Below are 13,947 nucleotides of genomic sequence, written 5' to 3'. Positions count from 1 at the left end.
GGGCTATCGGGTCTCGGCGGCCGGGATTGCAATGGATCCAAAGAAAGTGGAGGCTATAGTGCAGTGGCAAGCCCCGGGGACTAGACGACAGCTACAGAGCTTCCTGGGGTTTGCCAATTTTTACCGCCAATTCGTACCATCTTTTGCTGCAGTAGCTCTTCCATTAACAGACTTGCTAAAAACCAAGAAGTTAGCGGTGAAACCACGGCCAGGGTTGCATGTAACGTGGACCATAGAATGTCAACGGGCCTTCGAGACCTTGTTATTGCTTGGAGATCCTGATATTAAAAGGTATTCTCGCAGTCATCCGTACTACGTCGTGGTTTTTCCTGTGTGCTTGCTTTTCCAGGCGTAGACGAGGATTTGACAAATCCAATCCCCTGCTCAAGTGGGAGATCCTATACATTTTTTGATAGGTGGCTGTCTGGTCTTTTCTTATAAACCTCCAGTGATGAAGCACCCACAACGTCTAAAGGCAAGCTATTCCCCTGGTTAATTCTCCTCACTATTAGGAACTTTCTCTTTAGTTCTAAGTTGCTTCTCTCCTTGATTAGTTTCCATTCATTGTTTCTTGTCTTGCCTTCTGATCCTTTGGAATACAAGTTGTCCACCTCTTCTTTGTGGCATCCCCTCAAATACTGGAATACTGCTATCATGTCCACCCCTACTCCTTCTTTTCTCTAGACTGGCCATACCCAACTCCTGTAACCATTCTTCATATGCTTTAGTCTCCAGTCCTTTAATCATCGTAGTTGCTCTTTGCACTTTTCCCAAGGTCTCAACATCTTTTTTTGGAATGTGGTGACCAAAACTGGATGCAGTATTCCAACTGTGGTCTTACTAAAGATTTATAATGTGATACTAATACACATTATAGAGACATCACCCTGTCAACAAAAGTGCGTATAGTCAAGGCTATGGTCTTCCCAGTTGCAATGTATGGCAGTGAAAGTTGGACCATAAAAAAGGCTGAGTGCCAAAGAATTGAGGCCTTTGAACTCTGGTGCTGGAGAAGACTCCTGCTAGTCCCTTGGACTGCAAGGCGATCAAACTGGTCAGTCCTGGAGGAGATCAACCCTGACTGCTCTTTAGAAGGCCAGATCCTGAAGCTAAAACTCAAATACTTTGGCCACCTAATGAGAAGGAAGGACTCACTGGAGAAGAGCCTAATGCTGGGAAAGATTGAGGGCAATAGAAGAAGGGGACGACAGAGAATGAGGTGGCTGGATGGAGTTACTGAAGCAGTAGGTGTGAGCTTAAATGGACTCCAGAAGATGGTAGAGGACAGGAAAGCCTGGAGGAATATTCCCGAGTGGAAGACAAGCTTCTGCCCAGGACAGTGATCCCCGTCGAGCCTTTTGCTGCGGTGCGGGAGCTGGTTGATATACGGGCTCGGATCCAGGAGGCACAGCAGCAGGAGGTGTGGGTGGCTCAGCGGAAGGAGGAAGTGGGGCCAGATTCTCCTTGGACGGTCACGGATGGACTATTGTATTATCGTGACCGGCTCTACGTTCCGGGAGGGCCGCTCAGGGGACTCATCCTCAGCCAGTGTCACGATAACCCAGCGGCGGGGCATTTTGGCCTGTTCAAGACCCTGAACCTGGTCTCCCATACCTTCTGGTGGCCCCGAGTCCAACACGACATCCAGTCCTATGTCACTTCCTGCATCCCATGCAGGCAGGCCAAGTCAGCGACAGGGTCCCCGCCTGGATTACTGCAGCCCTTGCCGACACCCAAAAGACCCTGGGGGGCTGTGTCCATGGACTTTCTGACAGATTTACCCCCATCCTCTGGTTTTACGACAGTGTATGTGGTGGTGGACATGCTGACCAAGATGGCGCACTTCATCCCCTGTCGTGGCTTACTGTCAGCCCGCGCCACTAGTCGTATGTTCATTCAGCAGGTGTTTCGGCTGCACGGCCTCCCTGATAGAGTCATCTCTGATAGGGGGCCCCAGTTTACAGCCCGCTTCTGGCAGGAGTTGATGCATGCGTTGGATATCAAGATTTGCCTCTTGTCCGCACATCATCCTCAAACTGACGGGGGAACCGAGAAGGTCATTGGTATCCTGGAACAATATCTGCGCTGCTACGTTAATCTGCAGCAAAACAATTGGGTGGACTATCTGGCCATAGCTGAGTTTGCATTTAACAATTCACAGCACACCTCCACACAGATGACACCGTTCTTGGCCAATGTGGGATATCACCCCCGGTTTTTCCCCCTTTCTCCCGTGGACTCACCGGAGCCGGCAGCGAACGACTTCATGGCAGAGTTACAGGCGATCCATCGATTGGTGCGACGTCAGTTAGAGAAGACCAAGGCCGATTACAAAAGGTTTGCTGATCTGTCAAGACGGGATACGCCTCCACTATCGGTGGGAGATCGGGTCTGGTTGTCCACCAGGAACCTACCGTCAACACGGCCGGTGAGAAAGTTAGATCACCGATATTTAGGACCGTTCCCAGTCGAGGCTGTCATCAATCCGGTCGCCTATCGCTTAACTCTGCCACGTTCCTTGCGTGTGCACCCAGTCTTTCATCGGTCTCTGTTGGTCCCCGAGCAACCGGCCTGTCCACTCCGCCGAGCGGAACCTCCCCCATCAGGACCTCGTGATGGAGGCAGCACCCCCGAGTACGAGGTCGCCAGCATCAGGGATTCCCGTTGGCTGAAAGGTCGTTTCCAATACCTGATTGAATGGAAAGGTTATGGACCAGAGGACTTCACCTGGGAAGACGCGACCGCCGTTCATGCCCCTGCGTTGGTGACCGCTTTTCATGAACAATTTCCATCCCGACCGCATCCGGATCGGCAGACCCGGGGGAAGGGCCCTGCGGTGCGGGATAGTGTTGTGATTCAGGGTCAGCCTGTGGGTTTGGCAGTTGGGTCGGATGACTCAGAGGATGAGGAGGAGGGGGGTGTTGAAGAGCTTGCTGAGGGGATTGGACAGCTTGATGAGAGCCCTCAGCCAGGCCCCTCTCATCTGGTCACGACGCAGACCCAGCTGTGTGAGCCTGACAGCGTGGAAGAAGATGACCCACAGCTGGCCCTGTTCAAGGACGCCCGACGCAGGAGGCAGTCAATCAGGAGTAAACAGAGGAAGGCAATGGGGCTCCTCAGAAGGAGGCAGAGAGAAGCCATGCCCTGAACTGTATTTAAGGGGGAATGCGTGGGAGGGCTGGTTTGCTGAAGGCAACCGCTAGAAAAGCTCCTGTTTCTTGGTTCGTGTCTTGTTCTATTTGTTTTTGTAGCAATAAATTTGGCAGGCGTAATTCCAGCCTCTTGCCTTCTTGTAAAAGGGGTTGTCCCTGCCTTTTCTGCAGGGCCGGTAGCAGGCTGGTACAGAACAGTGTAGCGGGTTCTATGGCACAGGAATGAAGACGAGGCAAGTGAGTTCAGGAAAACTCATGGTTTATTGCTTGCAGTATCAGAACTGAGGAAATGGCTGTAACTAGCTGCAATATATAGTCTAGGCCCTAGGCAGCAGCCAGTAGGTTTGAAGCAACCATTGCCACCTAAGGATAGCCAATAACAGCACTGGAGACTTGTAGTTTGGGTTGCTGGAGAGCCATTAGCTGCTCCAGCAACCCACGTGATATTACTAATGAGCCCAATACATAACACCCCTCCCCTCTTAGATCAGACACAAGTTAGTCTTAATGCAATTATCAAGACTCCTTATCAAAACAATCTTAATAATAGTAATAGGGAAAAAACCCATATAGCTTACAATGTTAATTAACAACGTCTGACTGAATAGGCTTCATTGACAGCACACTAGACCATTAACATCATAGCACCTGAATGAATAGGCCTTCATTGACAGCACGCCAAATCGTTAACATCATAACGCTAGTTTCTGTAGTACAGTGGCAAGTTGCAATACAACAGTATTATATCTCTTTATTTTACAATGTAATCAGCAAGATGAGAAGGAGACTTGTGTGCCCTAGTGGAACGTCTGGGAGTTCCAGTCACTTTGTGTCTACCAGCTTGCTCAGAGGGCTGGGTAGACCTGTGTCCCTTGGTGTTCCTGAATCAAGGGGATTAGATGCTCTCTGGCTGGCCTCTCCAGGTTGGCCCACCCCAGAGTCAGACTGATCAGCAGAGTAGGCACAGAGGTTGCTGAAGTCCAGTTGGCTTGCTCCTTTAGGGGATCCATGTTGCATTTCTGGACTCCCCACTTCTCCCTCTGGTTCCTTCTCAGTTATGAAGGAAAAGTCCTGAGAGTCCATGTGAGGACTAGCTTGGCCGCAAGTATGAGGATCTTGGGAGGGACTTATGATGCAGTCCTCACTTAGTGGCCATTCTGGAAACTGTTTTCTGAGTTGATCAATGTGGCATCTGACAATTCACCCTCCCTCCAACCCCACTTCATAAGACAGGGGCCCAGATGCATTGGTAATTTGACCAGGAACCCACAGATTCCCATGACCATAGTTCCTGGCCCAAACCCAATTGCCCATTTGCAGCCCCCTAGGCGGTTTTGGTCAAGAGGCTTCTGCTGCCACTCTAGCCGGATGCAACTTGTCCAGTTTAGTGATCAATCACCTTCCCCAATGTAGTTCTGCAGGAGTTTTGCCTGTAGCAGTGCAGGGCATAGAAAGCTGGCAGAGTAGAAAATCTGCCAATCTGTGATGCCAGTCACCTGTTACAATGTGCTTGAGTGACCCCTTCGTTGTCCTCACCTTGCGTTCAGCTTGACCATTAGAAGATGGATGAAAAGGCGCAGACATTGCATGTCTGATGAGATTAGCTCTAAGGAAAGCCTGAAATTCTGCAGCAGTGAATTGGGCCCCATTGTCTGATACTAAGACATCTGGCAACCCATGTGTGGCAAAGAGTTTTCTCAGCACCTGGATGGTCCTAGAAGTAGTCATGTTAGGAACTGGAATTATCTCCAGCCATTTGGAGTGACTATTCAAAACTATTAGGAAGAGTTGTCCTTGAAAGCAACCAGCATAGTCTATGTGAATTCTAGACCAGGGAGTGTGCGTTTCATCCCACCTATGAACTGCAGCCTGTGGCATTTCAGGCCTCGATTACTGACATGTATAACAACCATGGACTTGTGCCTCAATGTCCTTATGAAGACCAGGCCACCAAAGGTAGCTTCTAGCTAAAGCTTTCATTCTGACAATTCCTGGATGGCTTTCATATAATGACTGTAAAACCCTGTCTCTTAGGGAAGTGGGAATTATGACTCTGTTTCCCCATAAAATGCACCCCTTGCGGGCAGATAATTCATGCCTTCTGAAAAAATAGTTCTGAAATTCAGAACCTGGGCTTTTATCCAACCAGCCCGTGTATACCCATGACAATACTCTACTAAGTGCTCTATCTGTGGCAGTTTCAGCAGCAGTGTCCTCCGCATGGATGGGGAATTCAGGTAGGTCCTGTATGGACAGTATTCTAGCATCTGGAGCTGGATCTGGTTCCAATAGTGGCAGTGGTAAACTGCTGAGGCCATCAGCATGGCCCATTTCTTTGCCCGCTTTGTGAATCAATTTAAAAGTGTATGCAGATAGAAAAATAGACCATGTCAGCATTCTTGGAGAAAGTATGTTGGGGGTTTGTTTGTCTGTTGTGAAAAGTCCCAACAGAGGTTTGTGATCTGTAAAGAAAGACTGTGAAGTCTCTGCCATATAAATAGTCATGGAAATTTTATTCCAGCAACGATGGCTAGGGCCTCTTTGTCAATCTGAGCATAATTGCACTCAGCAGAGGACAATGTCCTTGAGTAAAATGCTACAGGAACCTGTGTTCCATTTTTTTCTAAGTGACTTAAAACTGCCCCCACCCCATAGGGAGATGCATCACATGCAAGACAAACTGGTTTAGACTCTTTATAGTGAGTTACAGTGGACTTTTCTGACAATAGTGCTTTAAAGTCCTGGAAACTGTTTGCATGTAAGTTAGTCCATTTCCACGGAGCTTTCTTATAATTATAATAATAATAATAATAATTATAATAATAAACCTTTATTGTCAAAGTACAACATGTGTACATTGAGATTAGCTGAGCCTCCCCCCGTGCTCTCTCCCCCCAACACACAGTGACAACAAACCCTCCATCCTACCACACCATGTGAACCAACTACACCACACACCGGCCTCCCAAGTCAATTCTGCATAAGATTATGTCCCATTTAAAAGCCTAACAGCCCACGAATAAAAGCTATTTTTCAGCCTGTTGGTACGGCTGGCTATATTCCTGTATCTCCTACCAGATGGTAGGAGAGTAAAGAGATACCGTCCAGGGTGTGAGTCATCCCTGAGAGTCTTCCTCACTCTTCCAAGGCAACGAACCCTGGCGATGTCATCCGGTGGTTTCAGGGAACAGCCCACAATGTCTTGTGCTGTGCTCACTACCCTCTGTAATACTTTCCTTTCTGCGGCTGTCAGACCAGCATACCAAACCACAATACCATACGAGAGGACGCTCTCTATAGTAGACCGGTAAAAGAAGGTCATTAGCTGTTGTTCTACCCTGTTCTTCTGCAAGACCCTAAGAAAGTGAAGCCTCTGTTGGGCCTTTCTAGCCACCTGGGTTGTGTTAACTTTCCTGGTCAGATCTTCACAGAGGTAGACTCCCAGAAATTTAAAGGAGGAAACTCTCTCTACACAGTCCTCCCCGATGTAAAGTGGGGCAGGTTCCTCCTTTTTTCTCCGGAAGTCTAACACCATCTCTTTCGTCTTGCCGATGTTTAGGTGCAAGTTGTTGTTACTACACCATATGGATAGCTTTTGTACCTCCGCCCTATATGCTGTCTCATCCCCATTTGTAATAAGACCCACCACAGTTGTATCATCTGCGAACTTGATTATCGCAGTGGATGGGTCAGATGATACACAATCATAAGTGTATAAAGAGTACACTAGAAGCCTGTGGAGTGGCATGTATACATATGGCATGGTGATTTTTTCAGTCAACAAATTATGAAGCCCACCACACTTGATACAACTTCAATATGCTACTGAGGTGCTCATATGGATATTATATAGTATGAATAATATTTACCTTAGAACATTAGCATACTTGAACAAAACAACTGGAGTCATTTGAGATTTTATAGGCTCTTCAACTCAAGCTATCAGACTTCACACCAGGACATGACTCAAATAATTTAGAATCCTTTTTGCACAAAAAAATAAAACCATGTGAAGAGCCCTTTGCAATGTAAGAAATGGATGTCTTTAGATCAGGCATGTCAAACAGTTGGCCCGCGGGCCAGATGCGTCACAACAAAACCGCACCCATCCCATTACCGGCAATGGGGAAAAAGTGTGATACATTGTGCGATGTCACATGATGTCGCGAGTTTGACATGCCTGCTCTAGATAGTTGGATAAATTCTAGACCAGGCCTGTACATGCAGCCTACCAAGCACCTTTGGAGAGAGCACAGACTTTTTTTTTTAAAAAAAAAAGTAATAAAGTCACCACCACTGTCCTGAAAGTCATGTTGCCTAGTGCCTCCATGGCTTACCATGACCATGAGCTCCAACACTGTAGATGCTCCTCTAGTCACCAAATCATTGATTAGCCCACCAGCATTCCTTTGCAGACCACAAAGATTTTTAATTTATCAGTGTGGGCCTTTCCCTTCTACAAGTTGCACAGACCTCTTCTAGATTTTCCTCTGGTCTTTCCAAGTTCACTCCTTGGTCTGTCATTGAGCAAGAATTGAGTTTCTAGAGAAGCATATTATCATTTGATGTATATTTAACATATGTTCTACCTTTATTTACCAATTATATAATATTTGTATGCAATCCACATGGCGAGGTTTGAGGCAACTTACAATAGAAAAAAATATATATTTAAAATCATAAGATTGGTGGAGCAGTGGGCTAATGCCTCCTTAAGTAACACCAGCTGCCTGCAATTAGTGCAGGTTAGCATCCCACCAGGCTCAAGGTTGACTCAGCCTTCCATCCTTCCGAGGTAGGTAAAATGAGGACCCAGATTGTTGGGGGCAATTAAGCTGACTTTGTAATAATGCCGCTTGGGGGGGGGGCAAAAGCCCTAATAAGCAGGCATATACATAGAATGAAGGCTACTGCTAAGCTTGTAAGCCGCCCTGAGTCTTCGGAGAAGGGTGGGATATAAATGGAATAAAAAAAACCATAAAAGCAGGGCTTTTTTTCTCATAGAACGCTCAGAATGGCATTCCAGCACCTTTTTTTGCACACACACAAAATAAACATTTGCACAAGCTATGCTATTCCCTCTGTTGGCTTTTGAAAGCCTATTGCCTTTCGAAAGCCAATAGGAATTGCTATTGTGTGCGCCAAAAGACCCAGCAGGCAAATGTTGCACTGGCAAGTTGTCTGCAGTGAAGGTGAGATGGCAGGAACTTTGCATCCCTCCCTGCTGCCCAACTACACCATCTCAACTAGGTAAGTAAGAAAGGAGGTGGGTTCTGTGGAATCCATGTGCACTCCTTCCTTGTGCTCACCCGTGTCAGCCACTGTCGCCTCGCCCTTTGTGCCTAAGTGGCCGCTCTGCATTGCCTGACCCGCACCGCCTCCACCTCCCACTCCATGCAGCCCCGCTGTATAGAGTGGGCCCCGCTGCTCCCACAGCACCAGCCATGCTGGCTCCGGCCCCAGGGACAGCCCATGACTGCAGCAGCACCGCCTCTCCTGACTCCTGTGCCCGCCAAGATGAGAGTTCCAGCAACTTTTTTTTTTTAGAAAAAAAGCACTGCAGGTACCTATTATCATCTCTGGTGGACATGTTCTAAAGCTAAAAGGTTTTGCTTAAGAATACATTTGTGTTTGGAAAAGATTGTTACAAAAGAAATAGAATTTAAGCCTGAATTGTTTTTGTTAGGAATGATAGATCCCAATTATGATAAAGAGACTGAGTATTTAATACTACATGTATTAACAGCAGTGAGAATTATGTATGCCCAATACTGGAAAAATGAGAGTTGACCAACTGAAGAAATGCTTATGAAGAAAATACTAGTTTGTGTAGAAATGGATTAACTTTAGAGATTAAAGAAAAAGAACATTTTGTTTATTATAGAACTTGGAATAAATTTTATCAATGGCTAGACAAACGAATTAGAGAGAAAGGAACGTGATACTTATTTTTTGACCTTATTTTACTAAGAAAAATTGATTGAAAATTTAACATTACTATAATTTTTATTATGGTTTATTATTGTTATCAATCATTATTCTTACAACTTTTATTGATGTATATCAACCCAGACAATATGCTATTTGCTGAATATTGAATGTAATTGGGGGAAATCCCAACCCCTCCCTTAACTTTCCCTCTATCCCAACCCCGCACCCCATCTCCGCATTTCCCTCCCCCCTTATAAAAACCAATAAAATTTACATTAAAAAACAATAATATATTTTGTTGCTAATACAATATGAAACCTATTACACTGATACTTCTAATATACAATAATCAATATTAATCAATTTCAAGTGTTTATATTCTACTACTGTCCTAATTTATCTATATAGTAGCATGTAACAATAATATAACCATTAAATTGCCTAAATATTGTAATAAGTATTCAGTTCATTAGCAATAAAGACCACATTTTACAGTCAGTCCCTTAACAGTTATAGATATTATTGTATTTCAGAAGAAAAGTAAATAAATTTTCTCACCCTCCTTGGGCATTCAACCTTTTGTTGCTAGTTAGCCTGTTCCAATTCAATCATACAATGGGTTATGTTCAATTAATTCTTATTGGTCTAAGCTCTCAGATCAATTACAGTTTATCCTTTTTGTTTTAGAAAAATGGCTGTGAAATCGGCATGCTCATCTCAGCACAGCCATTCTGTTTGAAAGCTGGCTCCACCTCCTATTTTTCGCAGTTGTTCAGAGGTGCAGTCTATCACTTGCCAGTAGCTCTTCATACAGGTAATGCAGACCATGGTCTAGATAATCACAATTGCACTGGACGAAGGGAACCATTTGAGGCTTCATTTTTTGAAGAGCTTCTGAGTCGTCTTCTCTAATGACTGCACTTGTTTGGCAGGCACTCACAGAGCCACTTTTGTATTCGCTACTATTAGGTGATACCATCAGGGGGTTGTCCATCGATGACATGCAGCAGCCCTTCCTCAGTTGCTTCTCTCTAGAAAAATCAGGTGGTTAGATGTGAATGTGCACCAACAACAAAGCATTCTTAGTTAAAAATAATTGGAACTGATTATCTTCTCTTATTCACTAATACATAGATATAAAAGAATGGAATATTTCTTTTATCCATTATATCTGGGCTCCGGGCTCCAACAAATAAATCTGAATTTGAAAGAAAACGTCAGGATTGCTATGTAAATACGTATTTCTTACCTATAAAGTTCATCGTTAAGGTCATTAATTTCTCTTAGGAGATCTTTTCTTTCTTCACTGTATTTCAGACACTTGCGGTTGACACTCTGATACTCTTGTCGGAGGTTCTCTACTTGTACAGACTCATCTGAACTACTTTTTCTGTAAAATATCAAGAGCAGAGGGAAATTAGCCCACTTAGAGTTTTTTATTTGAGTCATAAAACTTGTTTAAAATTAAAACTAATTGAAATAACTGATATTTTGTTTACAATACAATTTTTATAATTTTAATTAATGTAGTTTTTGCTATTTGTATTAAAACAGCTACCAAGCTCTTCTTACAGGAACAAATGCTGCAATTATTTACTGGGTACTTTGGAAATGCTCAGTAAAAGTGATGAAGCAGTAAATCTACCTCCGTTATATTCTAAAGGGGTTTGATTAGCTCCTTCAGCATTAAAGTTAAGATTGCTATATTTAGGAGTTTGATTAGTACAAGTTAATGGTTGTCCTTTCAGTATCTAGCATTTGACAATCCATTATTATCACCAAGGAATCTTCAGATCTTAAAGACATTTTTTTTCTTTTTTCTCTTACCTACTAGAACAGGCACAAGCCAATTCAAAACAATTTCCAGAAGAGTGGGCCCAGAATTTTCAAGAAGTTATCACAATGGACACTTGGGAAAAGATCTGGGTTAGAAATGTAAAATTTACACAGGCCCAAAGACACAAAGTCTCTAAAAGTGAAAATCTTTAAAGAAACAAGGCCTTGCTGAGGTCAGAAAAAGGCACTAGATAATGCTTGGAGAGTCAGAACATTTGGAACAAGTTAAAAAGAGTCATTTTTGCTTTTCCCTAACATTTTTCCAGGCAACATAATTCATCCCAGAATGTTGTGTAAAGTACGACCAGAGGAAGGAGCTAAGGAGAATTTAATATGAAATTCTGGAAGAGAAAGTCAGCTTTGCTGTCTAAACATTTCTTACTTCCTCAACTTTTCCTCATATTCTGCACAGAGTTCCTCTTTTTCTTTGGTCAGTTGGAGATTTTTGTTTATGAGCTCCTGATTTTTTAATTGAAACTCCTCCTTTTCCATCAACAACTTTGAAATTTCCATTGTCTTTCTGTAAATTATGAAAAACAGAGAAATTAACCCGCTTAGGTTTTTTACTTGAATTATCAACCTTTTTCTTCAGTTAAAAATATAAAAAGTAAAAAATACCTTCATGGGTCTGGGGGTTGTACGTACATATAAAGGAAATAATGCTTTAACCATTTGTTTTTATTTTTTGTATACATTCCACGAAAGGCATAAATCAATTCAAAATGATTTCTAGAAGCAAAATAAAGTTATGGATGTAGGAGAAGGGGAAAGTTCTCATTTCTCACAAATGCCTAACTGTCAAAACATCCAACAGATTTCTTCCTCAGTGATTAAGGCAGTATCTTGTTTATGAGGGAGCGTGAGATAAGAAAAGTATTAATACAATTGGCAGTCATTACGAGAGGATCTGTTTAAAAAACAAATTCAACTGTTGCTATTCCTAGCTTATTTTCCAAGTTTTACTAGAATATAATTTTCATCATTTCCCTTCTGTTGTGAGGAGAAAGTTGTCAAATTTACCAAAACGCTCTTCAACATTCAAAGCAGTGTCCTTCCCCATGCTGCTTTCATTCCGCTTCATTAATCCAGAATTGGCTTAATTCACAGTTTACACCAGTCTGTAGCTAGCACAAATGTCCCTCCAATTATTTTCATTTGTGAGAAATGAACAATTGCCACCATATCCTCCTTAATATGCTCGAGGACTTCAGCACTTATAATGGGGTGAGCTCTGAGCTCCATTATTTGCCCCAGCTCCTGCCCACCCAGCAGTTCAAAAACATGGAAATGCAAGTAGATTAATAGGTACCACTTCAGTGGGAAGGCAACAGCATTCCATGTACCTTTCATGTATAGCCATGTTGGCCACATGAATATGGAAATTGTCTTTGGACAATGCTGGCTCCCTCGGCCAAGAAACGAGATGAACACTGTGCCCTAGAGTCAGACATGACTAACAGGAAACCTTTACCTTTACTCTGAAGTAAAGTCTTTACAGTTATAATTTCACTGAATGCGGTGTTCTTCCTACTCGATAATCAGACTGTATTGTAAGAAATGCCAAACTCTCTGAAATTCCACTGCTGATGTATGTATGTATACATTTATTTGTTTCTTTCTTTCTTTGATACAATGGCCAATCCCATTGTCAATGTAAAAATTATGAAAGTTGTGTTTAAAGTGTGAACGTGGTAGGATTAAGCTGTGATTATCTCATAATAAGTAACTACAAGATAAACTAGGTGAGCATTAAGAGTCAACACTGACTTGATGGCTGATAATCCATGAAGATAATAAACAGCAAATTGTTACTAAATACTTTTCAGAAGTTATTCTGGACAGGATATCTAAAATGTCTTTGTACCACATAAAGACATTTTCAACTGTGCCAAAACTTACATAAAACTCTGTTCCCTTGCTCTCTTCAGATCCACTTCTAGTCGTTGAGTTTTTGTCTGAAGAATCTGGAAAAGCCAAAATACATTAAAAGTCAGGGATATATTTCTACAACAGCCCACTCACTTCCACACACTTTCCTCCCACTCACCCTGGGCTTCTTCTCCTCTTATTATGACATGAAATATTTCTCGGTAATGCACACTCAAAAGATTCCTCAGATGCTAGATTGCGTACCTGATGGGAACGCATCTTGAAATTTAAATCGTGGCCTGCTGGTTCCTTGTGGCCCACATGCATCTTAATGTTTTCAGGATGCCTGGAAACCTGCAAGTTCCGTGAAGAATAAAAAACATAAAATAAATTGTGAATCAGATGTTTGCTTGATAAATTTTCCTTCATTAAGAAAATTTCCTTAAGGATATACAAGGAGAAGAATTACATGAATTTGTTTTCCATAGGTTTTCCATAAATTCTCTATGATATCAGTGTAAAGAGGATATTAGTTTAATCTTCCTCTTTAAGAGAAGAGTCTGGAGTGTAGACAAGCATATTTCTGCATATTAAAATCCATACATGTCAGTATCTGCACACACATGTCCAACTCCCAATTTACTGCTTTCGTTATTCAATAGAGGAAATAAATATTATTTATGCTGGAGTAGAAAAAGAAATATCTAGCTTTAGTTAATTTGTTTAGGAAATGTAAAACACAGTATCTGACACAAAATACGAACCATCTAAATTTTATGTCACTGTTATTGGTATTGTATGTGGCCAAAGAAACTAGCTAATGTGGCAAAGAAGAAACCAACCAAGAATTAGCATGAACTCCAATTCAAAACAGTTTCCAGAAGAGTGGGCCCAGAATTTTCAAGAAGGGGGGGAGGGGCCTGGCTGAGGGCTCTGTGGAGCCTCAATATTATTCTCAGCAAGCTCTTCAACACCCCCCTCCTCCTCCTCTGAATCGTCCGACCCAACTGCCGAACCCACAGGCTGACCCTGAATCACAACAACATCCAACCCACAGGCTGCCAGTTTGATACCCCTGCCATTTAACAAATTAATTTTAGTTCATACTTTTTCATTTTATAAATAAATCTCTCTTGCTAAACAGTTTTATCAAGCAACC

At 42.9% G+C, this 13,947-nt stretch overlaps 1 protein-coding gene across 3 annotated transcripts in view; it reads right to left on the bottom strand.

Moving 5' to 3' along the window:
• Positions 1 to 13,947, bottom strand: part of COP1 (COP1 E3 ubiquitin ligase) — a 191,482-nt gene that overhangs the window by 171,442 nt on the left and 6,093 nt on the right. For all 3 annotated transcript variants that reach the window (XM_081325241.1, XM_081325240.1, XM_081325239.1), the window contains 2 exons: positions 13,053 to 13,142; positions 12,819 to 12,883 (listed from right to left, as the gene is read on the bottom strand). In XM_081325241.1, coding sequence (XP_081181367.1) covers positions 12,819 to 12,883; positions 13,053 to 13,142 — 155 coding nt within the window. The remainder of the gene's footprint in view (positions 1 to 12,818; positions 12,884 to 13,052; positions 13,143 to 13,947) is intronic.

The sequence above is a fragment of the Vipera berus genome (genome assembly GCF_964194415.1).
Source record: "Vipera berus genome assembly, chromosome: 3".
Classification (NCBI taxonomy): domain Eukaryota; kingdom Metazoa; phylum Chordata; class Lepidosauria; order Squamata; family Viperidae; genus Vipera; species Vipera berus.
This window is presented reverse-complemented; position numbering and strand designations above follow the sequence as displayed.